The 27,704-nt window shown below is 40.1% G+C and overlaps 2 protein-coding genes across 3 annotated transcripts; both read left to right on the top strand.

Annotated features, from left to right (window-relative positions):
* The first annotated feature begins 12 nt into the window (after positions 1 to 12).
* On the top strand, positions 13 to 20,423 carry rbm27 (RNA binding motif protein 27). Of its 2 annotated transcripts, XM_006784955.3 has the most exons (21): positions 13 to 178; positions 3,115 to 3,233; positions 4,435 to 4,562; positions 5,082 to 5,155; positions 5,861 to 6,066; positions 6,527 to 6,829; positions 7,561 to 7,788; positions 9,296 to 9,472; positions 10,403 to 10,549; positions 10,639 to 10,792; positions 11,264 to 11,417; positions 11,552 to 11,785; positions 11,886 to 12,017; positions 12,216 to 12,341; positions 12,516 to 12,590; positions 12,694 to 12,870; positions 14,027 to 14,131; positions 15,929 to 16,156; positions 16,360 to 16,443; positions 16,608 to 16,727; positions 17,652 to 20,423. In XM_006784955.3, exons 1-21 carry the CDS (start codon positions 120 to 122, stop codon positions 17,754 to 17,756), a joined length of 3,135 nt encoding a protein of 1,044 aa, XP_006785018.1. In that variant the 5' UTR covers positions 13 to 119; the 3' UTR covers positions 17,757 to 20,423. The 2 variants fall into 2 exon arrangements, with proteins under 2 accessions (XP_006785018.1, XP_006785019.1); XM_006784956.3 differs by lacking the exon at positions 9,296 to 9,472.
* A 4,014-nt stretch (positions 20,424 to 24,437) lies between these two features.
* On the top strand, positions 24,438 to 26,928 carry pou4f3 (POU class 4 homeobox 3). Its single transcript, XM_006784954.3, has 2 exons — positions 24,438 to 24,638; positions 24,989 to 26,928. Exons 1-2 carry the CDS (start codon positions 24,516 to 24,518, stop codon positions 25,919 to 25,921), a joined length of 1,056 nt encoding a protein of 351 aa, XP_006785017.1. The 5' UTR covers positions 24,438 to 24,515; the 3' UTR covers positions 25,922 to 26,928.
* The last annotated feature ends 776 nt before the right edge of the window (positions 26,929 to 27,704 follow it).

Raw genomic sequence — 27,704 nt, 5'->3', positions numbered from 1 at the left:
GTACGACCTGCCTGTGAAGAGAGACAGAAGGCCTTAAAGCTTATAAATTTATAGACGATGAAAGTAGGGTTGTCAAAACGCTCTTTCTTTTTGTAGACAGTATTGTAGTCCTTCTCACAATGATCATAGAAAATGTTGAAGCCTTGAAATCGTGGCTGGCAAAGCTCCTGGAGCCGATGTGAGTATTGAAATGAAATGACATTTAGCGTGCATGCTACGTAGCTGCTTTAGCCTGCTAGCCGCTGGGTTAGCCTGGCATCAATGGCAGATTCTTGCACGAGTAGCTAACCATCGCTTGTTGGCCTTTCGAAGCACAGAGAGGCACTTTTACTTTTCATTAGTTATGATTGTGCATGATGTAGTGAGTTTGCTTGCGTTTGATGCACTGCGAATTCTTGCATTCTGACACTATGGTAGTTAAGAACGCAGTTGGCGCACGGTAGTGTAACTTTATCACAGTTCTGTAGCAAGCTCCTAGCCTTCAACGTGTAGCCCATCTTGCCTAAAACAGCTGTTGTATCTCTGGGAAAAGTTACTGATTAAAACTGTAGCTATTAGCTCGACATACTTCATAGTTAAATGCACACAAATACTTTGCTTTTGGAGTTTCCATAGTAACACATGCTTTGTAAGCGTTACGCTTTCTCTCTGTTTTGCTAACACAAGAGCCTAAAATTCTTTTAAATATGTTGACGAGCTCAAATGGGTAATGGAGTGCATTAAAGGATTTAAGTTACCCCCTCCCTCTCTTTTTTGTACTGTTGGGACAACACACAGTCACTGTTTAATCAACTAATGGAGTAACTCCACAATATTATCGTAGTGTGTCCGAGGTTCATCCTCTAAAAACAAGGAGTTTTTTGCATAGGGGAGAAAAAGTCCTTGCAGAGCCAAAGTGAGGCGTATTTAAGCTGCTTTAACTAAAGGCTGGAGTTCAAGTAGGCATAGTTTCATTCACATTGTTATTACATTTATATTGTTGGTAATTATTAATCATTGGGTATTTCCATGGTCAATGATCCTGTAGTTAAGGGTCAAATTTGACTGTAGCTTTAGTGAGTCAGCAGTTAATTAACTACTAGCAGCTTGTTGCTTGAACTTAGGGCTGTTCGATATAACGATATATATCGGATGACGATATAAAAACGTCTGTCGTTTCATTTTACGCTATCGTTTGTTTCGTGGTGTCGCAAATAAACTGTTTACGGCAATATTTTTTTCATCGTTTTGATGGTCACTGTAGTGGCTATATTAATTTCTTAAAGTTCTCTCTTTCTCTTATATTTTATATAACCACACTATGGACGGACAAGCGCCTGTTTTTATGCGTTGTGGTTGTTTGTGTTCCACATAAACCTTTCACAATTAAGCTCAAGATCCTGTTGAGACTTTTCAAAATAAACTGAATCACGTGAAAGAGCAGATTATTTACGGATGATAAGTAAAAAAAGAGCCGCCAGGTGCTAAAAAATAAACCTTAGACTCAAACGTTAGAACAGGCTTTTCCCCGCAGCACGCCGTGTAATAAATGCTCACAAAGAAAACGGGGGCTGTTACAACTTATGTCTAAAAATGTATCGTTTCATGCATCGGTTAAAACACTCGACTCCAGCTACATGACGCGCAGCTGGAAACACTTCCCGCAAGTTGAGCTGCCCGAGATTCATAGAATTTTCCGAAAATGTTACATTTTTGTGATTTGTATCGTTATCGGATGATAGAATTCTTCTATCGGGATATGAGATTTTGGTCATATGCACAGCCCTACTTGAACTTGTTAGGGAGTGTTTTTGTCAAGACTTTTGGGGGGGGGTTTCGCTTCCAGTAGTTCCATAGCTGACAGGCTTGGAGATTTTTTAGCCTGATTTCTATTTTTTAAGTTTAAAAAAAGCAAATGTTGTGTAAGTGGAACATTTAAACTCATATTTTTTTTTTTGAAAAAGTGCAGTTAAACACACTGAAATCGTTTTACCAGGCTTTATATTAAATAAAAAAAAGGCATTCATGCTCAAACTGCAAAGATTACTCTGCTGTTAATTGATTTATTGAGCTTCATAATGCATTGGTCCAGTGCTATATGTCTGATAACTTTGATACTGAAAACCAGCCACAGACTTTTACTTGCATTTTGCAGTGAAGTATTACAAATTCATCCTGTCAGTTTGCATAAATACAAATTACTCTTAAAAAAACAGCAGTGGTAACTGCAGAAGAAGAAGCCAACTAGTTAAGATGAATACATCTTTTCCCTAGGAGACTGTAATGTTTCAAACATGTCAAACAAACTCAACCATTGGCTCAGTTTAAAAGAATAAAATAGGTTTGATGGCTAAACTGTAACTATTGTGATTTTACAGCTATCTGTCTTGGCCAGGACACTCTTGTAAAAGATAGTTTTAATCTCAAGAGTCACATTTTCCTGGGTAAGCAAAGGTTAAAAACAGTGTAGATAACACTTTTTTTTTATTATTTGAAAAGCTAGCAGTAAGTTAGACAGACACACCTTGACATGTCCCTCATTTTGTCTTGACATTTAGCTTACTTTGCAGAAACATCTGAGCATTTTCTTTATGCCCACAGAAAGGGTGACCAGGGTGACCAGCTGTAACACAGTGAATTGCAACGCTTGTGTAAAAAGCCAAACCACAACGACACTTCAGACATAGTCACTGCCCTGTGTCATTTCTTTCACATGCTCAAAAACCCCTACATTGCATGCATTGTAGCACATCATTTGCAGAGTTTTCAAAGAATGGTCATCAAACTTAGTTGTAATCATAATTAAATTTTAAGCTATATTACCAATGTTAAGAAATGCTACCATGGAAACCTGTACTCCTTTCTTACCTATGAGAATAATAACCTTTCTTTTACTTTATGCATTTGGTGGATTGTTTAAGTTTTGTGGCAATGATCTGTCCCCCTTTGAATTTTGCGCTTTGCATACATAGATATGTAAATGAATTTGATATGCATTATATTTCAGTTGGTTCAACTAAAACATTTCTCTCAGTTTTAACAGATTTTTCTTATTAGATATATGAATGAGTGTGTGTGTGTGTATAGATAGATAGATAGATAGATATGTTTTAATATATACATTTTAATCTGCAGATGTGATGCTGACCCCTCTGCATTAGCCAACTATGTAGTTGCTCTTGTGAAGAAGGACAAACCAGAGAAGGAACTGAAAGCACTTTGTGCTGATCAGCTTGATGTCTTCCTACAAAAAGGTATACATTTTATCTATATAAAGTTTTTCTGCTAAAGTGTCAGCAGGCAATTTTGACATTTTGTAGCTCTTCCTGGTTAAGGTGGAGGAAAAACTTTTGCTCCATCATTAAGCTAACAAGGGATTTATTCGTACTCCCCTTGCACATGTCAGACAATAGAGGCTTTGCAGTTAGGTCACAAATCCTTTGGGAATCAGACCTGGTGGCATTGTCGAGGTCAGTGACTAAACTGATTATTAAAAATTAGTTGCTAAGTTTAGCTTTTTTCCTGCATACAAAAAATGCAGTACCCCTGCAGAGGGGATTTAGTTTTCTTTTTTCCCCTCATATGCCACCAAGACTGTACTATATAGTTTAAGTAGCTCAAACATGGAATACATGTGGTTATCATAAATAATATTGAAATTATGCAACTTGTTTGATATAGTAAAACAGGCTCTTTGTCTTAACAATGTTAAAAAACTTGATTGAGGCTAGAAAATGACCAATATGGAAATAGCTGATCAGAAGCATTTGATCCAATTGATGTGTCGTCTTGGCTTCCAATTAAACTGATAATGTTAGCCATTACCTGGGATTTTTGAAAGATTTGCTTTGGAAGAATGTCAGATAAACAGGCTCAACATTTCTGCAACACAAACTGCTTTTCAGCCCCCAGAACTCATATGTATTACCTATTAACAGTCACACTTATGTAGCCTGCATTCTGTAACAGGCCATGTTAATGAAATATCACCTGTATAAATATAGTGAGGCAGGCAGAATACAATGAAATGTATAGCGTCTTAAATTTGAATTGGAACATTAGCAATGCTATCTTCCTCGTGGATGCCATTTGTGGACCCCACATGTGGCCACCAGAGGGAGTGTTGCATCTTTTGATAGTGACTCTGTATCCAGTGTGATGTGTCCTGATTCAGTCTCTTTATTTTTAGCTCTACACTATTAAAATTAGTTTAGGGGTTTAATTTAGTTGGAAAACATGTTGATGGTTATTACATATGTCTCCTGGATCACTTTAGAATTTTTTAATGTTACATTTTTTTAATCAGGTAGCTTTCCCACATTTCATGGATGCAGTGTTCATATGCGTTATTTTTTTCTGTGTGTGTTATGCTTTTAGACTTTTGGCCCTTTTTCACAAGATTGAAAACTGCATGCAGTTTTTAATGTGTTCTCGTGATTAATTTTGTCCTTGCAGAGACGGTGGGATTTGTTGATAAGCTTTTTGAATGTTTGACGACCAAGAACTACCTGGGAAATCCTGCTGCCAAGGAAACTCCCAAAGAGGAGATTAAACTGCCTGCAATCAAGGCTGAAGTTGTTGAGGTACACCCTGAAATTGAATAGCTCGCCTTTTGAAAATGAGTGTGCTCACACACACACACACACACACACACAATTTTTTTTTTTAAGCTGGTTGAGTGGTTTTGTTGGAATGGGCATTTCAATTTGAAATCAAAGCTTTTGATAAAATCACTTATTTTGAATGCCTTTTTGTTTATTATGGCTACGTCCACACGTACATGGGTAGTTTTGTAAACTGAGATTTCTCATTTTCATTTAAAAAACGAAAAAATATCTCGTCCACACGTGCAGTTTTGAAAAATTATCTCCGTCCACATGTAAACGCAGAAGTAGCTCACAAAGAGCCCAAGTGAAGTCCTCGACCTGTGAAAATTATCTCGCCATTCTTCTGGAAGAAACGCGTTTTTAAAGAAAGGCCCAAATGCATAGAAAAAGCCGCATTTTCAAAAATACCCATGTATTTGTGGATGTAGCCTAAGTTTTAAAGTTATATTATAGCTGATGTTTTTTGTTTTGTTTATTTTGTTTTTTCTCCTCAAGGCTGAAACACCCGAGGAAGAGAACAGGCGAAGGAGAAGTCCTCTGAGAAATCGCTCTGACTTCAATGAGTCCAGGTATATGGCTTGCATTTAACTCTGTCTTTATAAGCAGCTAAAACATTTGCAGGTAGGATGCTCTTGTTGAACTGTTTAGTACATATTGATGTTGTGTAGTTGTATAGCGATCTTACCAAGCAGCTATATTTCCAATCCTCCGAGTCCTGCTTTTGGCTTGATTAGGCCCTCGTGTCCACTAATGTGTCCCTTGGCTTTCGCATATCTAGTGTTGCTTCAGATGGGAGAGTTCATTCACTGATATATGATGATTAACGTAATTTGAAAAGAGTTACGTCTTTAATATGCAGGTTACATTTTTGCATTTTCTGCATATTTTTTAGAAATTAAGTTGTCATTAATTTATTTATTTTTTTACTTTCTTGAGCTTCTGCTGTGAAAAGCTTCTGTTAATGAAACTAAGCACTTCCCAATAGTTTTAACACAAACAGCCCATTTGGGGACTTAATGGGATTGTGCACACATAAAACAAAGGTAATTAAGCCTTTCCCTAATAACTTGTTTCAGTTAAAAGCGTACTTCTCTCAAACTAAGATCATTATTTCAGGGTTCATGTTATGTTAAAGACATACAGAAAGAAATGATCCTTGCGTCTTCATTTGTTGTAAGAAGACCCACATTTGTGTCTGAAAACCTGTGAAGTATTCCTGTGTGATTTATACATTTAAAATCAGCAACGCCTCTAACTTCTCATCATCCACACAGGAACCGCGATGAGAGGAGGCGAGACGAGCGCAAGCGCCGTGACTTTGATCGGCACGGGAAAAGCGTCAGCGACTCCCACCGGGAGCGGGAGCGCCATGAGCGGCGCAGGGGCAGCCCCCGCGGGAGAAGCTACAGCAGGAGCCGCAGCCGGAGCAGGAGCGGCAGTCGTGGAAAGAGCAGGGATAGGGAGCACAGAGGAGGCAGAGGTGAGAAAGTCCCTCCTCCCACAACCAATAACAACAACAGCACAGGGGAACAAAGATTGAGGCGCGAAGAAGCTCCTGAATCTCTCGTCAGCACTGCTAAACGGTGCATTAGTGACGGTGAGGTGCTGTTGGAGACATGCTAGTGTGAGGCGCTTTAGATGAGAAGACTTGTAGAAATTACGGATGTAGCCGACTCTCGTTTTTATTCCTGTCGGATTGTTGGACAGCGTTGCTGGGAGTTGGTAGAAAGGAAGGGAGAATGTGGACAGCTTTGCAGTCCTATCACTGGGGGTTCAACAACATGGGTTGGGATTGGTCTTCTTACCACCAAGGTTAATCTGCTCATCTTTGTCATTACAAGTCTCTCTCTTTTTTGTAATCTATTATTTAATGTAGTGCTTTTAAAAGTCAGCTATGATACAGTACACAATGATTTATGTGATTAACTTGTTTTCAACAGACTTCAAGTCAAAGTTTGAGGCAGACAGGAAGGACACTGATGGATACAACTCTTCCACCACATCCGGCTCTCAGCAGCAGCAGCAGCACCCGCCACCTCTCCTGCCCTTACACACACCTCTGCATCCCTTTTCCTCTTCTTCCTCGTCTTCAGGAGCTGGGGGTGTACCGGTAGCAACACCGGCTCACTTGCCCGACAGCACTACAGACAGCTGGTCTAGCTACTACGGAACGAGGCAAGATGGTGTTTGCAAACCTTTCAGCAAGGCTGCTTCACTCAAACAGCGCTGCAGGGATTACGATGGTAGGAGCAGAGTTAATAATCCTGTTCTCAATTCCTTTGATTCCTTCTTTCTGTCATTTCGTGTGTCTGTGTGTCTTTTATTTAATTTTTTATTTTTCCATCTGAGAGCCTTTTATCTGCTACAGCCCAGTAGCATTAGGGAGATGTTTTCTGTGCATTTCAAAGGGGATCAGAGTAACACTGGAGCTTTTTGATGAGATTTAAAGGAAATGTTAAGTTTGTGATGGTTGTTGTACAGTTTGCTCAAGTCTCTAGTTTAAACACTACCTTCTTTCTTCCCCTGAGGCTTCTGTGCCTTGTTTGGTCTCTTCACTAATGACCACTGCTTAGCACTCATCCTCTTGTCCCCAGTGAAAGGTAGAAAAGCAAGCTGGTTCCCTCTCACTCCCCTCTACACTGAGGCTCAGGAGAGTTTAAACTTACCCACTGTCCCTGAAGTACACTGCTTTCTGTCACAGTGCTCAAACACAGCCACTTGGGACCCAGTTCCTTAATGAGGCTTTGGTGTAAATACATGAACTGTGTGACTTAGTTGCTTTAAACTCAGATGTTTGTTCATTTTGTTTAATTCCCATGAATTTTTTATGTTATTGTGTGTGGGGTCTTTTTGTTTGTTTGGCTTTATTAATGCGTGTGTGTGCATGTGTGTTTTGTGACTGTAAAGCAGCAGTTTATATAAACTCCATGTTGTGTACGATATTTATGAATAATCGCTTCTCTCCCTCGCACAGAAAAAGGATTTTGTGTCCGTGGTGACCATTGTCTCTATGATCACGGCAGTGACCCCCTCATAGTCGACGATGTCAATCTACCAAATATTATTCCGTTCCCACCCCCACCTATTCTGCCACCCGCCGGGCTGCCCATGCCCCCCATCACTGAACCACCTCCCTCCCTCAGGATGCCTTCTATGCCACCCTATGGCCAGCCACCACCACCAGGTGTTTTCCCTATGACAGGTGAGTATTAATGCTCCTCTAATCCATCAGTTTGAGCTTCATCATATTGCGAAGTTTTACAATTTGCATCTACAAAATAGTAAAGCCAGAAGAACAGTGTTCCTCTCTCAAACATTTGGTTTTGTGTGAGAGGCATTGTTCTTCCACTTCCCTTTGTCAGTCTGGTCACAATATACATACCTTTCCTTTGGCCTGTAGTATCATTGATTTATGAAGATATTTTTGCATGAGTTTCCCCAATTTTTGAGAGCTAACAAACATCTCTTTAATATAATAGAAGTAGGATTAAATCATAAATTGTTTTCATTTAGAAACTATTTTGTCCCCACTTGCAACAAAATCCAGCTAACTAATATGGCAATGTTTGTTGAAAGTGCAGCAGGTCACATGTAAGACATCGTGGCCTCAGTATTGTGACACTGTACTCCTTACTCTGATGGCTGATTTGAAGACACCAGAGGTTTTAAATATGTAAAGATTCAAATGAATGGTTTATTGAAATGAGATGTCACCACTCTGGTGTGTAGAAAAGCAGTTGTCTTCAATATTGTGTGTATGTATACGTGTGTGTGTGTGTGAGAGTGTGTGAAAACACTTGCCCGACTTGACAACGTGCTCAGTTGTAAAAAGTTTTTGTTGAATTTCTCAAGGGAAGAAATCAACCTGTGCAATCTTCCTGCCTTTGAGTTGCACTATTGCTGATCAGTTTCACACTGGCTGTGTTTTGTTTTTGCAAATCATCATAATGATTTAAAAAGCTGTATTTAAATCCAAAGCTCAAAAATCTTATGTATCTACATGCGTTTAGAGCAGACGTGCTACACAGTAGATAGCTGCCCATTGATCATGAACAGTACATAAAAAAAATATTTTGCCTTTTTTTTTTAAATATATTTCAAACATGGGGGGTGATGACTGAAACATTTGACCTGATAGGCTTTAATTGTTTCAGCTACTTTTTAAGGCTGTTAAAGTTCTGAGATTTCTATCTTCCACTTGATAAATGGATAGTGTGTCATAAAGTTTAAGCAAATCTATCGAGAAGACGCCGCAGTTTCCTGGTGCATCTGCTTTTATATTAAAGCAGTCAGATTTTCACTGAAATACTTCTTTAATACTATACATGTAATATACTATAGAGTCATTGCAATTTTGCATTTTGTCATTTTCTTACTTTTTTTTGGTAATTTTTATTTCATTTTGATTTTTTGGTTTTGATTTCAGTTGAGTTTCATTTAGTTTCCAGAGTTGATTTTTCTCATTTATTATTTTATCGCTACATTTAGTTTTTGTTGTTATATGGACTCCATTTTATTTCATTTTAATTTTCCCAGTTCACAAAATAATTTTAGTTGGTTTTAACTTTCTTTTTTGTTTAATCTAGTTTCTAGTTTTCATTTAATTGACAAATTTATTTTCTTTCACATCTCGTTTTAGCTTTTAGTTGTAGTTAACTATAATGACCTTTTGTACCTGAGACATCAGCTTGGGCTTGTGTCTCCCTCAGGACCCCCACTGATAGCAACCAGTGGGATTGATACCCCCAACCACCAATCTGCAATCACTTCTTCTCCTCCCGTCGGACCGCCTGGTGTGGGCCTACCTCCTACACTTCCTCCTCCTCCTCCACCTCCTTCCTCGACCTCATCTGTGTCTCTGCGTCCCCAATATGTCCAGTCTGAATGTAAGCAGGGCTGCTTTTGCTTTTCAGATTGGGACTGTGTATTTGGAAGAGATTTTGCTGTGTTGCTTTTTATTTGGGTGTTCCTTTTAGTGTGTTTATGTTGTTGAGTTGTTATTTTTTACTTCTCATTTCTGTGCTTTAATAGTTACAGTATAATAAAGGTTAGTTTACTAAATATCTAAAATAACTAAGATGGTCAGGGTTATTTAAAACAAAAACACTTTTTGGTTCTGTTTCTGTTTCCTGTCACTGTAAAGTAGTTGTTGTATGCCGTGCGTGCGTGCTGTTTGTGCACAATTGGCATGTGTTTCTTGAGCCTGCAGTAACAGTTGTGGACCAGAAGGTAGCGCTGTGTATTAACCTAAAAACAAAAAAAACCAAGCATCTCTGGGAAATTTTGTCGTGACCCATTTAGTTGAGTGCTTCCTGCTATGATTATGCACATGAGGGTTTCAGTTACAGACTCTTTAAAAGACTTTAAAGAACTAAAAAGAAATTGGTCTATTTGGTATTTGCAAACTTTGGGTTTGTGATCTGTTACCACAACTGCCGCGAAGGGCCTCTTTCTGATAATTTTGCACTTGTGTGTCACAAATGTAGATAAGAATGAAAAGCATCATCTTGGTTGTTAATTTTTATCTTTGTTTGTTTCTTGCTGGGTTATTTTGCGCAGTTACAATAACTGTAATTTTTATTTCTCACATTTTGTAGGTTTTGTTCATAAATTTTCAATTTTAAAATGTGTCTTTATCCTGGACTACATGTTATGTTAAACTCATGTCACAGGTTGCTATATATTCAGTGGTTACATTTAAAGTCAAAGATTCTTTTTTTATTAATATGTTTGCTTGTATTCACTTTTTCATATTTTTACATTTTTTCATATTCCCCCCCTAACGGTATGTGCGTCTGTTCACTTTTACACATTAGACAACTACGATGCAGAAGGCTACAACCCAGAATCTCCAGGCCTGACTGTAGCAGGACGTAACCCATATCGTCAGTTTATTCCCCGGGTGCAGACTCAACGCTCCAACCTCATTGGCCTCACCTCCAGTGAAGGTCAAGGCTCCAGAGGTAACGAACTCTTTTACAGTGTTTTAATTCAACCTGATCCTGGGAAATTGACCTTCTCAGACTGATTTGACTTCTTGCGTATCTTCTAGCTGCCAACATAGTGATCCAGACAGAGCCAGCTACTGCACCCAGCACTCCTGGAAGTAACGTGTCTCGTTTCAACACAGAGCAGGACAGCAGGAAGAGGACCATGGGACCCAGTACAGCTGAAGGGCCAGCACCTAAAAAACCCTGGATGGAAAAGTAAGAGATTAAAGAAAAAAAATGTACATATTTGATTTAGGATGTCATTTATTCTGCACAGTGTTTTGTTTTCTGTGAAGAAATTGGAGTACGGTAGCCAGCTGAAATGTAATCAAGTTGGAGCCTCACCCCATTACTTATTACTGCTAAGGAGCTTTGTTTTAAGGTGAGGTGAGTCAGGTCAGCAGCAAGTGTTGTCTCAAGTTGTAAGCAGGTAGATACAAGCATCCCAGTCATGAGGATTTCTTTGCACCACCTCTACTTGGAGTACATTTAAACTGTCATACAGGTTGTAGGTTGGTAGTAGTCTTCTGTAAATAAAACCATAATATGGCCGAAACTTGAATCCCAGATCATCAATCATCGCTAAATTTTGATTAACTCATCTGCTTTTTTCCTTCATTTATTTATTTTTTTTATGAAAACAAAACTACCAAATTAGTGATGTTAGCACTGAAATGTTCTTTTTAGGCCGAGCTTCAACAACCAGCATAAGGGTGCTTTTCCCAAGAGGACTTTTTACGTGAACACAAAGTTGGAGGTGCGCAGGATCCCGCGCGAGCTCAACAACATCACCAAACTCAACGAGCACTTCAGCAAGTTTGGAACCATCGTCAATATACAGGTAAAATGCATCCATTTTTGTTTGTTGTTGTTTGTTTTTTTTAATGAGTGCTCCCCACAAAGTTCATAGAGATTAGGCCTGCAGGAGAATGAATTCAAAACATTTACGGACTTGCACGTGCACTCTCAATCCAGGTTGTGTTTGGCGGAGACCCAGAGGCAGCATTGATCCAGTACACAAAGAATGAAGAAGCCAGACGAGCCATATCCAGCACAGAAGCGGTCCTTAACAACCGCTTTATCCGCGTGTACTGGCACCGCGAGCTTGGTGCTAATGCCACAGGCCTTCAGCAGCAGGAGCAGAGCTCAGGGAGCCAGGTGGCCGGGTCAGTGCCCAACCAGGGGCTGCAGCACAGCAACATGCATAAAGTTGGTATTAACAGCGGAGACATTGAGAATCCTCTGATGACAATTTTATATGTTTTTTTTTAAATATCCATTGATTTACCCTCACTCGTTTTATCTGCAGGGGATCAAGCAGCACAATCCAGCTGCTTATGTGTTGAACAAGACTGTACCCAAGCATCATCTGTCTGCAACAGCTGGGGCCACGACAAATGCCAAGTCGGACAACCTGAATCCAAACACGGACACGGCTGCTGTATGTTTTAAGTTTATCTTGCAGACAATATCAGGCAAAGTGGATATTATATAATATACAAAAGTATAATATTATGATAGCATGTGTGTTACAACATTTTCACAGTGATTTATGTGTGTTTGTTAGCTAAAATTGTATTTGTAAAGAAATTACTTCTATATTAATTTCCTTTTTTTGCCCCTCCACCTTTCTCCTTAGGTGGTGCCTGCTCCTACAAACACCCTGAAGGGCCACTACACTTCCACAGCCGCCAAGTCTTCCTCAAAGAGCCTTGGGAAAACGGGAAAAGCACTGGAAGCACATGAAGCTCTCAAGAAAAAGCAGGCACGTTGCTTAACTTGGTTACGTATTTTGACCATTAAAAGAATAGCAGAGCTAAGCCATTTCCTTCTCTCAGGAGCCACAGCTAAGAAGGCTACCACTGAGAGAGAAAACTGTTTGGGGGTTTTTCATCTCAGCGAATGTTTTTGATTTCCTTTTTCTTTTCCCCTCCTTTAGGAGGCACTAAAACTCCAGCAAGACATGAGAAAGAAGAAACAGGAGATGTTAGAGAAACAGATTGAGTGTCAGAAAGTAAGACATTTAACATTGAAACTATTCTTATCTGTAATCCTTCCTCTTTTTCTCCAGTGTACTGTCAACGTTCTTTCTGATACCATTTTTCGTGCCCTTCCAGGCGCTGATAAGTCGGCTGGAGAAAAACCGAGGCATGAAACCTGAAGAGAGGGCCAACATCATGAAAACGCTGAAAGAACTAACGGAAAAGATCACCCAGCTCCAGAATGAAATGAACCCTGCCTCCCAGGTCTCAAGCGCCAAAACTAACCACAACCAGCCCAAAACCAAGACTGATGTAAGTTTGGCTTCCTTTTTGTCTTTGTACGTAACTGAGAGTAGGGGCGGAAAATTTAGGCCGAAAATTATATCACACATTGGTAGAGTTGTTTATTTGCCTTTTTTCACACTTCACAGGTCCTTTTTAAAAAGGCGTTTATTCACATAAAAAACATTTTTATATGAAGAATAAAACTGCATACATTGAGTAGGTAGATGTTTATGAGTTTTAATTTTTTAATATACATTTTGTGTACTCTAAACCTTAGATGCTGGTGTATTAAGGTATTTATGGGGTCTTTATTAAGCAGTAGAAAGAAAGAACCTCCAGATCTCAATTTATAATATCTTAAAAATATTTTCTCTGTGTTTTCTAAGTTTAAGAACTATATAATATCTCTGAGCCACTGGTAAAGGGAAGGGAGAGTACATTCCTTTCTTCTTTTTAGGGTTAGACAGCTTGCCTCGAGTGTGCTAACCGCATCAAGGGTTGGTGAGAGTGCGTAGGATTCCACTGATGTTAAACCAAAACGTGTCAAAAAACATTCTCTAAAGGCTCTAAAACTACTTGACCACAATGTATAGACATTTACGTATATACAGGATATGTGCACACAGGCTGTCCTATATACCAACTGCTCAGCCTCAACGAATCTTTGCTGTTTTCACATTTGTTTTCTCCTCTTTGCATTTAGTTGTGTCCTAGTCCTAGGCCCTTTTCAAATTTCAGCTGTGTGATGTTGAGTTCCTATACCTGGGATTGGGTCCTTTTTAGTCTGAATGCAATGAAAAAATTGGTTCTTTTTGGGGGGGTTTGTTATTTTTCCTGGAAATTCCAAGGAATGCTTATACAAATCTTTTAATCCATATTGAAAGAAACGGTTCTTACACTAATCTTAGGTTTGCAAAAACTGAAAAAAGATCAAAAAGTAATTGTTGGTTCTGAACAGGACAGAAGTAGAGGATCTGTTTGAATATTGGGTGCATAGGAATAAAGTTTTTTTGTTTTTTTTATCACAATTTCGATTCACACAGTTTTGTCTTGATTGACCTTGTTAGACCAACAGCACACTCCACCCCCCCCTCCTTTATTTGTAAACACAAGTTGATATTTGTGTATTTAATTGCTACTCTGGATTAAGTAAACAAATTTCTTTTCTATGACATGCGATCAGGCCCAGAAGGAGCTGCTAGATGCTGAGCTGGACTTTCACAAGAAGATGAGCTCTGGAGAGGATACAACAGACCTCAAAAGAAAACTGGGGCAGCTACAGGTGGAGGTAATACACTCTCTCTCTCACACACTCACAAACACGCACAGAAAATACACATGGATAGAAACAGACACAAAGTTAATCATTGACAGCATCTTGCATCATCAACACTTTTGTTGAGAACTGAATTAGAGGATGTGATACCAAGAAATGCCTTGGAGGAAGTGTGCAGATGAGATTATAGTCGCAGCCTGTTCTGCAAGGGGTGGAAAGAGATGGTATCTGTCCACCAATAAAATAAATCAAACAATGTATTGAATTCATTAGTTTATTTGTGTTCTGTCAGATGTGTCAGCCAGAAAGAGGTTTTTTTTAAACCATCTATGTTCTGTTTGTTTTATTTGACTCTGTGATAACTGGAACCTGATCCTGCAGTTTCTGCACAAGCTCCAGATCCGCTGTGTTTAGTGTTATTCGCTCAGCTCGAAGCTTCGTAAGAGTCCTAATGAATCTGACGCTAACGTCTTGGTGATACCACAAGACACCTACACAAGATGTAAATGACCTGTGCTTCCTTCCTGTTAAAAGGGTGTTTCTCTTTCCCGCTTACCCCAATCGCTACTCATAGGGGACCAACTGACTGTTGTGGTTTGCACACTATCGTCACGAGGTCTTTACCTTGCAGCATAATTGCCTTGAGGCGACTGTTTTTGAGAACTGGCCTTATATAAATAAACTTGAATTGTATTCAGTAATTTAAAAAAAAGAGGTTTATGGTAAATTTTCAGTTTACCTCTGTACTGTTATCTTAGTCGGCTCCAGTAGTCGCCATCCTCCAGATGCTTGCTTTGTAGTCCCCTCGGGGTTTTGACACATCAGATTAAACAGCATTTTATTACTACACTCCATCAACGTGTAAGGAGGTAGACTTACACACACTTATCTACTGAATTGGTGGCTTTTCTTGAGGTAACTAGTATTGCAGTTTTGTTTGGAGTATTTGTACATTATATTTCATGTTCTATAACTTGCATTTAACCTCATCTTTGTTGCATTCATTCTGGATCAGGTCTCTTGTAAGTTAGCATGGTTTCCTGGTTAAAGGAGCAATGACACATAAATAACACATCTTCCCAGTGATTCTGCCAAAAGTCATTAATTAGGTTTCAGGTTAGGTCATGCAGCCCATACATTTATTTATTTGTATTTTTTGGTGTTACACACAAAGTGTTTTCGTCTTCTTTATCCTCTAAATTTGCTGTGCACGCAGACGGCTGTTGCTTAAGATCAGGCTAACAACAACATAGCTTTTGTTAGCAACAACCTGCTTTGCATTTTTTTTCCTTTAACCCCAGGGTCTTAAATTGGCTAGTTGTTTAAAAATGGATATGCATCCCCCATCCATCTAAACTCAGCCCGCCTTCTGCACATTAAACTGGAGCCACTTAAGCAAGCCCAGAGGAACATCTGCTAACGAAGCCAAATAAGACACACGTCCTACACTGATGGAGCTGCGCCTCATTAAAGTTTGAGACACTGGTCCTTGTAAGAAAATCGCAGGATGACAATTAAAGGGAGAGTGGTTGTGAGCTTGTGGAGTGTCTGAGAAGGAAGGAGATGTTTTTAAAAAATGGAGGAGTGACAACTAGTGGTAAAGGGCAGAAAGTGAGAGAGTAAGGGTGTGTAGGAAATGTTTCAGCTCTGAAGGGTTGTGATGGCCTGCTCCTTTTTGTTGTTTTTGTACTTTTCCATAAACCTTTTTTTTTTAAGTTATTCAATATATAAATTAGACACACAGTGGTGTGTAATTGTGTACTGAAATCAAACAGCATCCAGTCAGCCGCCCTTTCTGTCCTCCTTTAGGCAACACGTTTGGGTTTGATCCGGCCTCCAGCAGGACGAGGTCGCGGCCGAGGAAAGCTGGGCCCAGATCCTGGTGCGATGCACGTGGGCCGTGGCCGGAGTCGAAACCGGGAAATGATGGCGCGCGGTGGGGCTGTGAACCGCATGGTGGTTGATCACAGACCCAGAGCCCTGGCTATTTTAGGGGTCACTCAGGAGGAAAAAGAAGAGCTAATGCCGCACTTTGTGGTAAGAATATGACAGGATCTCTCCCTCCAGTAATACAGCACGATGTTGTTGCTAAGTAATAAAAACTGTAGTAATAAATACCACTTTATTCCCTCTTATATCTTTTACATATGTTAAGTGAATAATTTTCCCTGTGATAAGTCATAAATGTTTTGATGTGTATAACTATATCCTGATTGGCCAACTGATATTTTTAAACCTAGAAATTTGGTGAAATCGAGGATCTCCGTGACCAAGACGCCAACAGTGTCGTCATGACCTTTAAGACACGGAGTGAAGCAGAGAATGTAAGTCACATGGCTCCAAATGTGTATGGGCTACATGTTCTCTTAATCTTGCTGCTTTTCCTCTGATCCTCTTATAATAATAATAGAATAAATTAATAAATTAAAATGATTAAAATACTCCAGTATAGCATCTAAAAGAGCTGTACCTCTCTTTGGTGTTCTAGGCAGCAAACCAGGGAGCTAAGTTCAAAGGTCGTGTTCTGCAGATTTCCTGGTACAAGCCCAAGACACCCTCTGTTACAACGGAGCCAGAGGAAGAAGAGGCTAAAGATGATGACAGTGCGGTATGACAAATACACACACAGCTTCATGTTTTCCCAGTAACTAAAACAAATTAAGGAAAGGGCGTTGTGTACAACACAACTTGAAAATCTGAGTTGGGGAAACTTTTGAAGTTTTAGTTACATTCACAAAATTTTACTTGGTTATTTCTTTCTGCTGCTTGTTAATTTTTAACAGCAGCTCCCAAAGGAAAATGAGTGCTAGCCTCTCAGTACTAAGAGCATCTTGGCCCCATGAGTAAAACTGCATTACTGTCAGGTGAAATCCTTATGCTGTATTTATTTAAGGGGTTTGTTTCCCCCTTTGAGGTTGTGCCATTTCTTATATGTAACTTTTGTTTTTAAAGGTACGGTTGCCATTCTGAAAATGTGTCTGTGCACAGGTAGAAATTTGTGGTGCTTAGATTTGTGGTCAGATTTCCTCTGACTGCAGATCTACTTATAGCCACTTCATGCTCATCACGTTTTCTCACAGGAGCTGAAACAGACAGATTTCTGGACAGGTCTACAGACTAGTTTGACTGGCAGAGATTAGAATTAATTTCCTGAGACTGATCAGCTAGTCACCCGTCATGGTGGATTCACCGATGGTTAACCAATAGAATGGAGGATGTCTAAATCTAAAGCATAAGAAATATCAGAAGCAGGCAGTCTGACCACTATAGGATTTTTAAGACCAGTACCAATATTTGGTGATTTTAAAATCTGATATTCCAGTATATTTTTGGATTGTTTTTTTTTCTTTAAACAGTTACCTAACATTTTTTAAAAATTGCTAATATCAGGCTAAATAATTTCCCTCTGCTACACTTTGAATCACTTTCTGTTTGCTGTGTTCTAAACATGCATGTTGCCAGGAGTAAAGCTGACTTAAAGTTTCCATAAAAAGCATAAATATAAATGCTAACATGGTCTTTATTTCTACAGAAGGAAGCCAGCTCTTATTTACCTGGTGAGGAAGAGGAAGAAGAGGAGGAGGAAGAGGATGACGATGAAGACGATGAGTACGAGAGTCGATCTTGGAGGCGATAATGACATTCGTCATTATCATTAACTGCTCTCCGGCAGAATCAGTGGTCCCCCACTCCCACTCCCACGCAGATTAAAATTGATGTAAAGGAACTCACTTTTTTTCCCCCCTTTCCAGTATTTTCAAAGTAATTTTAGACTCTAATCAAAGTAAAAGAAAAAAACGTCTTTACTTTATTGTACATGAAAAGAAGTGTAGATGGTCAACAGTTTTTTGTATCCCTCAACTAAACAGTTGTTTAAAACATCTCACTTTTGCTGAGAAAGATACATGTTTAGTTGTTCTTATAGCTAGAAAAACTTATGTAAGTTTCTGTGTGCTTACCAGATGGACAATATCAGTAATGCACAACATTTGTGTCGACTGTGAATAGGTATTTTTATACATACTGTATTTAAGCTCTTTTTCTCACCAGTTTTTGTAGAATCTTGTCCTCCGTTCAGGGACAGCCATTCCATCACCAACAGAACGTTCTCTGCCGCTACCACAGAGAAATTTATTTATTCTTTTTCCACACTGCATAAATGCACTGTGCCGTACCGATATTGGCAAAGTATGGTACAGTTTTCACTTTGCTCATAGTTTTGATGTGGTAAAGCCCAACGTGTTAAAGGATTGTGTCTTTCTTTTTTCCTAAATGTGTGCTGGTATGAATATTTGCCAGTGCACATGCATGTTGGTGTTCCTAATAAACAGACAGACCCATAGAGATGCTGTACCGTGGCCATACAGCCAGTGCAGGTACAGTAGGATACCAGTGCAATAAAAAAAAATACACAATCAATGTTTACAAACTTCCATGCACTTCACATACAGTCATGTAGTCATGTTCGGGAAAAAATCGCCCCCACACACTTGTATTTTGTTGCTCACTCAGTTGTCCAGTGCCACTCTGTGTAAATACACACCCAAACACATGTTGTAATGTTCATCTGCTAAGAGTGCGTAACATTTTCACTTGTTTTCTTCTGTCACTTGGTCATTCAGAGGCCCTGACGGGACAAAGATCAGATCACCCATTTCAAAAATGTGAGATCCATAGACAGGTGTTTGAATGTAATGCTTAAAAAGAAAAAAAAGAATATATAAATAATTTCTTTGCCTTACACAGTCAGCGGATTGCTGAGTTTTTACAGGACGTGATTTACTTTTGTAAATTTTGTAAATGCTTGAAAGAGAAATTACTGTTCTTTTTTTTTTTTTCTTTAAGTTTAATAATTTTTTTTTTTGTTTTTTTCCCTTTTTTTTGGTTTTAACGACTGATGAGGTTGTATCAGGTAGAAAATGTTGAGCAGGAGAGCTTAGCATCTCTGCTTTAGTCGCAAGAATTTTGTATTTTCAGTTCAACCAGTTCATATTGTTATTTGACTAAACTTGTCATTTAAGTAGGTTTTTGTTTGTTTGTTTTTTTACGAAATATAAGAGCTGCTCCGAGCTGTGGAAAACACTCTGAAAGACACTGAGTCATGCCCATAACAACATGATTTAGCTTAAGTGCAGCTTTGCCTCTATCTGAATATTGTCAAACTGTGCTCCGAAGCCACTCTGTGAGTAAAACCACAGTGTGTGAGTTCATGATAAATATTTTTATTTTCTGTTTTGCCTTTTTTTTTTTGCCCATATACTGTATTTTAGAATCCTCAAGGTGGGAGGAATCTAAAACCATTAAAACTCACAAATGTATTTGGTTAAAGAATTAGTCCTGTTGCTTCCCTTCCACCAGATACATTTACATGCAGCTTAATGACGTTTTGTTTGATTTATGCTTTTCGTAACTCAGCTAAACTGATCATATCCAGTTTGAATGAAGCACCATAGGAGAAGAAAGACTTTAACTTATTACTGTGCAGACTTTACACAAGACATGCGTGTAGAAATGTGCACATATATATATATATAATAATATGCACATTTTGGCCTGCATGGTCATATATTCAGTCAGTGATTACAATTGGTTTTCTTTGCTCCCTAATGCACGCTGGCACCGCATCTAAAAGGGTGCAGGTCTTCCTCCCACCTACAATGTTGGTAGTGCTCTTGTGTGGATTGCATATCTGACTGTTGACTGATACTCAGACGCCTCCTGCCAGCGACCTCATTGTCCCAAAGCTGATGTTTTTACCTCCAGCATTAGCGTCAGAATGATGTGTGTGTGAGCGAAGAGAGGCTGTTGCTTTTCCCTTTGTACTTCATTATGATTTTCTCATGTGATGTTTTTTTTTATTTTATTTTTTTAATTTAATGAGGTCACTGGCAGGTTGAAGGGATAAACCTATACTAGCGAGGTTCTTGCTTTGTGTGAGTGAGGATTCAGAGAAGGTCTCCCACTTTTTGTACTATCACACAATGGTGTAAAAAATGTAAAGTGTTTATTGGATAATAGTTTTGGATTTGTTACTGTTTATATTTGCAGGATGTGGATGTATTTTCTTCATGTATTTTGTTTGTAAAAATGGATTTCTAATTTACTAGCATGTTTGCTTTTGCCAATAAAGATGGAGGAATTGGGTGCTTATAAGGCCATAAAAAAAAAAGAAGAGGGGAAAAAAACAGAAAACATACATAAATATAAATTGGATCTGGGAGGGAAAAGAAAAGTCAAAGAAAATGAAAACATGTCGGCATTGGCAAGGGGGGGGAATTTCCAGGCAAAAGCATTCCAGAAAATATGAACCTATTCTCTTGTGTGGCTTATTCTTCTTGCACGTGCTCAGTAATTAAATAATTCACACTGCGGTATTAGTACTTACAATTAAGCATAGCATTAAAGATTATACCTGTGCTTAAAACACATCAAATGTTATGACTAAACAGTGGAATTACTGAAAGCCATTAGATTTTTTTCCTTATACTTTAAGTACTTTGATGCACGAGTGCATTAACCTTTTTTTTAAATGGTGTGTTTATCAAACCTCCTGACAATTTTGTTTTGCATGTATGAGTTTTAATTTACATCATATTTGCTACATCTGGCATTTTTTGCAATTTATACTTAAAGTTCGGGGTGAAGGCACTGATGACGTACAAGTGTCAGGAAAGTATATCACAAATGACACTTAAACCCCTTATAACACTGAATTTCCTTATGGTAGAACCTACTTTGAAATTCTACTCTACTTGTGTATTCACATTTATCCAAGTGTTATTAGGTCAAAATTTTAGCTGTTTTTATTGGGGGTGGGGGAGCTCGAGCCTATCCCGGCTATCATAGGGTGAGAGGCAGGCTGCAACCTGGACAGGTCATCAGCCTGACACAGGGCTAACACAGAAACATGGACAATAATTCACACCGATGGGCTATTTAGAATCATCAGTTAACCTATCTCCACTGCATGTCTTTGGACTGTGGGAGGAAGCCAGAAGAGAATCCATACAAACACAGGGAGACCCCAGGCAGATTGTGGGGTCGAACTCCCGACCTTCTTCCTGTAAGGCAACAGTGCGTGCCACCAGTCTGGGAAGTGTTATAAGGTCATTTCCAAGCATTTTGAAGTCCATCATGCCATCAACATGATTATTCACAAGTGGAAAATATTCAAGATAGCTGCTAATCTCAGGAGTGGAGGTCCCAGCAAGTTTATCCCAAGGTCAGACTGAAATACGTAGAGAAGCTGCAAAAAACACTAGCTACATCTCAGACTCTACAGGCCTCAGTCAGCATGTTAAATAATAAAGTTCATGACAGTACAATTAAGAATAAGACTGAACAAGTGTGGCTTGTTTGGAAGGGTTGCCAGGGGAAAGCCTCTTCTCTCTGAAAAGAAGATGGCAGCATGGCTTAGGTTTGCAAGAAATTGGATCTGAACAAACCACAAGATTTCTGGAAAAAAAAAAAGTCCTCTGACCAGGGGAAACAAAAGTGGAGTGTGTGCCCATAATTAAGCACGACATATTAACAGCATACCAACTGTCTGTGCACTTTGCAGTCACTTCTCTGTATCCCAATGTGAAGCCATCTGCCCAACAGATAAAGCTGAGGAAAAAAAGAAGTGAGATTCTGCAACGGCCCAGTCAAAGTCCAGATGTCAGCTCAACTGTACAGTCATGCATAAACAAACGACAACCCTCAATGAACTGAAGCAGCACTGTAAAGTCGAGCGGGCCAAAAATTCCTCCAAAATGACGAAATGAGAAACTGAAATCATACGGAAAACGATTACTTCAAGTTATTAATTGCAAAAGTAGTTTGATTCTAACAGATCATTAACTGTGCGACCTCAGAGTAAAGTAATTCATTTAAAGAACAGTCAAGTTTGAGAAGCATCCTAAAGACCATTAATTAAAGTAAGATGGGTCGGCGCCCAGCGTCACTATGTGATAACGATAATGCGAATAAGTAGATGGGATTTTTTTTTCATGAATTTCCAGAACACATGAAAACAACTTTTGCATTTTTTATTTTTGTAATATTACATAATGAAGGGTAATATTAAAAAGAAAATTTGTAAAGGAGATCGAGTTACATAAAAGTGGGGTCAAAGCTGATTTATGGCTTAATAATTAGCCAATAAGACAAGCCGTTATGGTCATGGGCGTCCACTTTGATACGTTCCCAAGCAAATCCCAACGCATCTGAGTGAAGACACCACAGAGCAGCTGCGAAATATTAAAATATCACTGAATAATGCATAGCCATTTCTTACTTTAGGAAGTCAAGTGAAAACACTCAGAATCTGTTTAGCTTAATGCAAGAACTTCCAGCTCGTCCCAGGGGAAAGGACTTGAAGGGCTTGACAGTTCAACATTCCTACCAGATTTCATTCTGACCTGGTTACTGGGAGGTTAAGGAACAAGCACTGGGAGAATTGACTTGTGTATTTAACTATATCATCAAAAGTAAGCTGCTGATTGGTAGCGCGCTTATTCATTTATTGTTGCTTTCCTGAAATGATTCATCACGGTGTGTAATGAAGGCTGTGACAGTATTTAGATCGTCTGGTGGAACTGAGCTCCAGATGTAGGCTGGCCAGGTGGATGGACGGTGCTGATGGCGTGGTGTGGGGACACGTTGGAGAGGTGGTGCTGCAAATATGACAAAGCTCTTTATAAAACATGTCAGGGCCATCTTCAGAATATGAAGAGTGCAAAGATGACATAGTACAATGACCACTAAATTATGAATAGCCCCAGCAGTGTAATAGCAAGCAGGGGTTTCATGCTTTCTACAGACTAATGCGGAGATTCAGGTTCTTGTATCTGATTTTTATTCTCACGCTGGTGAAAAATGATATCTTCTGGTGAGATCGCACGTGTTCACAACTCAGTTTAAATAACATGTTGGGTAACTAAAAGTATCCCACGAGCGATCAGACTCAAAAAAGCCAATCAGGGGTCAATCTCTTTAACGCATTTAAAAGGAAGAAACTTGGAGGGTGTTTTCTTCTGCTGAAAGTGAAAAGTTTCTCAAAGTCTGAGAGGCGTGCTTTGTGACATCACGCTTCAGCCAGAGGCCAATCCAGGTTGAAAAGGCGACTTGCAGAGCTATGTGGAAACTTGAAGCCTGTATTCACAAACAGGGTGGATAGTCTGTCAATGATGCAGAAGATTATAGTTACATTTTCGAAACTAAAAAAGATTTAGTTTAATATTTTAGAGGCATGCCTGCAATGTAATACCAGAATATACAACAAATTATCGTTCAAAGAATGTTTATCTGCGTTTGAATTACGCCAGAAGAAGATCATTAAATGTATCTCTATGAGTCTGTGTTGAGTTATTTGAACACAACACTCGCAAATATGAGTTAAGGCCACATGCTTTTTGCAGCCAAGTCTGCAAGTTTGCCCGGATCGAGAAGTCCTTGGCTGTTTTAATCTGTGTAATGTATAAGAACCTGCCAGTGTGGTAATGGATGCCTGCCACGGTGGTGCTAAATTATTCACAGTCTGGGGAACCAGAGAGGCAGCAGGATCGGATAGACTAGGCTGTGTCATCGGGAGCCTCTGCCAACCTGGCTCCTCTTTCGGACCGTCCAGGCCGGCTTCGTGAGTTTTATCCAGGCAGCCACATGAGAAGACCGTAAAACAGCCCGAGGACTGGCGTTCACAGTGGATGGGACAAAGCCAAGGCCGTTGGGTCGACCGGTCAACCAGCAGGCCTTAGATACAGTTTGGAGCACGCAGGACCAAATCCATCCATAAAGTCATCCAAACATATCCATCCACGGTTTAATACACACTCAGTACTACTACTCAAAATGCTGCGCTGTCCTCGGTGCTGAAATGATTGAAACGGTCTTTGTGCTGCATAATAATTGCTATATTGCAGCCTGCTGTAAGCCTTTCACTCTGCTTGTCACCTATGACCTCATCGTTGGCAATGGTGCGGGGCTCGGGGGTATCCTGCATGAACTTAACACTGGATTTATAAAAATAACATAGGCTGTAAATGTCGGTGTGATAATACACGTCTATATCTCAGGGGAAAGGAAATTACACGACTCCAAATATCAAGGATGCCGTCGATAAACAGCATTTTAATTAAAGAATTGTGGGGCTTTTTGGTTTTGCTTATTCTTAGACGCTTGCGCACAGAGTCCACGATTCTGCAACCTGTAAGTTGAGCAGAAGAGAGGGTGGGTGGGAGGAGGGAGACTGAAAGAGGAGGAGGGGAGGGGGAGGAAGTGGGAGAGGGGAATGCCGGGAGGCGCTGCTGGTGTTAACTGTTCAGTCTGGTGAAGGAGAGCAAAGGAGCCGTGTAGCTGTCCGTGCCCCGACTTTCATGTCAGGGGCTACACTGCTAGCGAGGTGCTTGCAGGGAGGATGATGATGACCATGAACGGCAAGCAGCACTTCTCCATGCACCCGGCTCTGCACGAGCCCAAGTATCCCGGCCTGCACTCAGGCTCGGAGGGCATGCGCAGAGTCTGTCTGCCCGCCCCACAGGTACGTTCAGGTCAGGGGAGAATGACTGGAGTATACTGGGTGAGAGAAAGGGGAAAATATCACACTGGAAATGTCTGTAAAGTTGATTTGACAGGACTTTGTTCTATCCGCTATCTCTCCCTCTCTCTTCTGTCTGTACCCCCTCCCCCTCCCAACCCCATCCTCCCCATCTCATCCACATGTCTATTCAAGCAATGCTCTTGCTTTCATATTAATTTTTATGACCTGCGCTTTGAGGAGGGTTCTCTTCTCTCCTCGGCGCTGCTTGCCTTTGGAAAATGTTTTTTAGATCCTAAGAGCTGCCTGACAGAATTCCCCACTGACTCCAGTATGCGCACTCTTGCTTGCAGCTGCAGGGCAATATATTCGGAGGCTTTGATGAGAGCCTGCTGGCACGGGCAGAGGCTCTGGCGGCTGCTGACAGCATTGTCTCTCACGGCAAAAGTCACCCGTTCAAACCAGACGTGACTTACCATACCATGAGCAGTGTCCCCTGCACCTCAGCTTCATCTTCTTCCTCTACTACCGTGCCCATCTCCCACGTTCCTTCCACCATCGCCTCTCATCATCACCACCACCTCGGACAGACCCTGGAGGCCGGAGACCTCCTGGACCACCTCTCCACCAGCCTGGCTGTGACCGGGATGGGTGCCCCAGAGCCTCCAGGGATGAACACGCCGGCGCACCACCACCAGCACCCTCATCACCACCTGCAGACTATGGGGCAGCTGCACCAGGCGATGGCCACTATGGCCCACCCTCACTCCCTGTCCGTTCACGGCGGTATGGCTTGCGTCAACGACGTAGAGTCGGATCCCAGGGAGCTGGAAGCCTTCGCCGAGCGGTTCAAACAGAGGAGGATCAAACTCGGGGTGACCCAGGCGGACGTCGGCTCAGCTCTGGCCAACCTCAAGATCCCAGGAGTGGGGTCTTTGAGCCAGAGCACCATCTGCAGGTTCGAGTCCCTCACCTTGTCCCACAACAACATGATCGCGCTCAAGCCGGTTCTCCAGGCCTGGCTGGAGGAAGCCGAAGCTGCCTACCGGGAGAAAAGCAGCAAGCCGGACCTTTTCAACGGGAACGAGAGGAAAAGAAAGCGCACGTCCATCGCCGCGCCGGAGAAGCGCTCTTTGGAAGCGTACTTTGCCATTCAGCCCCGACCCTCCTCGGAAAAAATTGCGGCGATCGCCGAAAAACTGGACCTGAAAAAGAACGTGGTTCGAGTGTGGTTTTGCAACCAGCGGCAAAAACAGAAACGAATGAAATACTCTGCGGTGCACTGAGTTACACAGATCATGAATAAAATAGCCTACTACATTTTTGATCGAGTGATTAATAATAGCCTAAGTAACCTAACTAACAGGGATTTTGCAACGTGTCTCATTTTGGATTGTTCCCAGAAAGACTTTTACTTCATCCCCATTTCGTGTCACGCCCTCTTCATTGTTGCACTTTTTCGATTTTGTTATTAATACGGGACTGATAAATGTGTTATAGATCTGTAAGGAGGATGACTTTGATGTTGTTTGTCTTGTATCTTGCACACTCTAAATGTGGATTTTTAGGAAATTCACCCTGACAATTTGTCACATTCAGGGATTATTAACTCACTTTTTTATAAACCATTACTTGGAGTTCGTGGAGGCTGAATTTATGGGCTGTTTAAATGTTAAACTGATGTTATCTGAAGAGACAGACAGAGTCTTCCGGAATTCGAGAAGAAAAGAAAAAATAAGATTTTGTAAGATAATTGGTTGAGACCTGAGTGTCCTCCACATCACTGGCTTATATACACTGAACTACATGTCGTTTTCACCGCTTTCTTTTTCACCTCTTTTCTTTTTGAAAACTTCAGTGGAATGTGTCCTCAATGTGTTCACCTTTTTAAATCACTATTTTTTCTTGTTATTTTTCTTTTTTGCGAACTAATCAGCTCTCTTCGTGAACTGTGTGAAGGTAATTTACGCACAAGCAACAGTGACTCTTTCACAAGGTATATGACACTGTGAGTCTGGCTATCTTTAATTATTTAGAAATGAAAATGACACCGTCTTACATATATATGAGGCACAGACGTGTGGCTTTGGCTGCTGCTATATTTTAATATTTTGATGTGAACGTGTTTTGGACCATTACAGGTGAGCTGTATATTTATCATATTGGTGAGATATATCCAGTATACAGGCCTCCATCACCTGATCTAAGTATTTATTTTTCCTCACTCTTGATTTCACTTGGAAAAAACATGTGTGAATTTTAAACTTAATAAATTATCGGTTATTTTTTAAAATCCCACTGGGGCGACTTTATTTCTGTGACTTATGAAGCTGCATTCATTTTACTCTTGAAGTTACAGCGCAAGAGCCGTTACCGTGACGAACAAATCGCAGGCCGAAATCCTCACCAATGGGCCATAACTTCATTGTAAACAGTTTGTTTTTATGGGACCTCGTCAGACTGTTTTATTTATAAATCCCCAGACCTCTGCTGGAATTAAATATGTATCGTCGTATATGATAGCCGACAAGGACCAAAGAAAGAGACGGGCCTCCGTTTCTACAGCGATGTTCACACCGCAGAGCGCTGACTGTGTGCGCCCTCTACACGCTACTTATGGCCCCTTTCTCTAATTAGCACGGTTTTAATTATGGATGCCCTCATGTCACCGTGCATGGGCTTTGAAATTATTAAGTAATGACGATGCAATATTAATTATATATTGGTATAAAACGAAGTAATGTGGACGAGTTGGAAGTAGAAGCCTGACTGGGAACACTGGGAACTCTAGGGAGACATTGGCTGCACCACAGTTTAACGCAGGAAAGATGGGAATGGTTTTTATGATTTTTTTTCTGTTTATCTAAGTAAGTATTTAATTTTATTTTTTGCTATTTACATATTTTGTGTAGTTTAAAACAAATATTTTAATATTTTGATATAATTATTTGGGGGAAGCGCGAAATAGCCTATCGCACCCAGCTATTATTATTATTATTATTATTATTATTATTATTATTATTATTATTATTATTATTATTATTGTTGTTGTTGTTGTTGTTGTTGTTG

The sequence above is a fragment of the Neolamprologus brichardi genome, chromosome 10 (genome assembly GCF_056152115.1).
Source record: "Neolamprologus brichardi isolate AB-2024 chromosome 10, ASM5615211v1, whole genome shotgun sequence".
NCBI classification, from domain to species: domain Eukaryota; kingdom Metazoa; phylum Chordata; class Actinopteri; order Cichliformes; family Cichlidae; genus Neolamprologus; species Neolamprologus brichardi.
The sequence above is the reverse complement of the archived record's forward strand: the minus strand, read 5'-3'. Positions and strand labels throughout refer to the sequence as shown.

Bases quoted from the DNA above. Each gene is read 5' to 3' on its own strand.
- rbm27 (XM_006784955.3), top strand. From the start codon at position 120: ATGATCATAGAAAATGTTGAAGCCTTGAAATCGTGGCTGGCAAAGCTC. The intron at 3,234-4,434 runs GTATACATTTTA...TTGTCCTTGCAG, and splicing joins TGATGTCTTCCTACAAAAAG to AGACGGTGGGATTTGTTGAT. The intron at 5,156-5,860 runs GTATATGGCTTG...TCATCCACACAG, and splicing joins TCTGACTTCAATGAGTCCAG to GAACCGCGATGAGAGGAGGC.
- pou4f3 (XM_006784954.3), top strand. From the start codon at position 24,516: ATGATGATGACCATGAACGGCAAGCAGCACTTCTCCATGCACCCGGCT. The intron at 24,639-24,988 runs GTACGTTCAGGT...TCTTGCTTGCAG, and splicing joins TCTGTCTGCCCGCCCCACAG to CTGCAGGGCAATATATTCGG.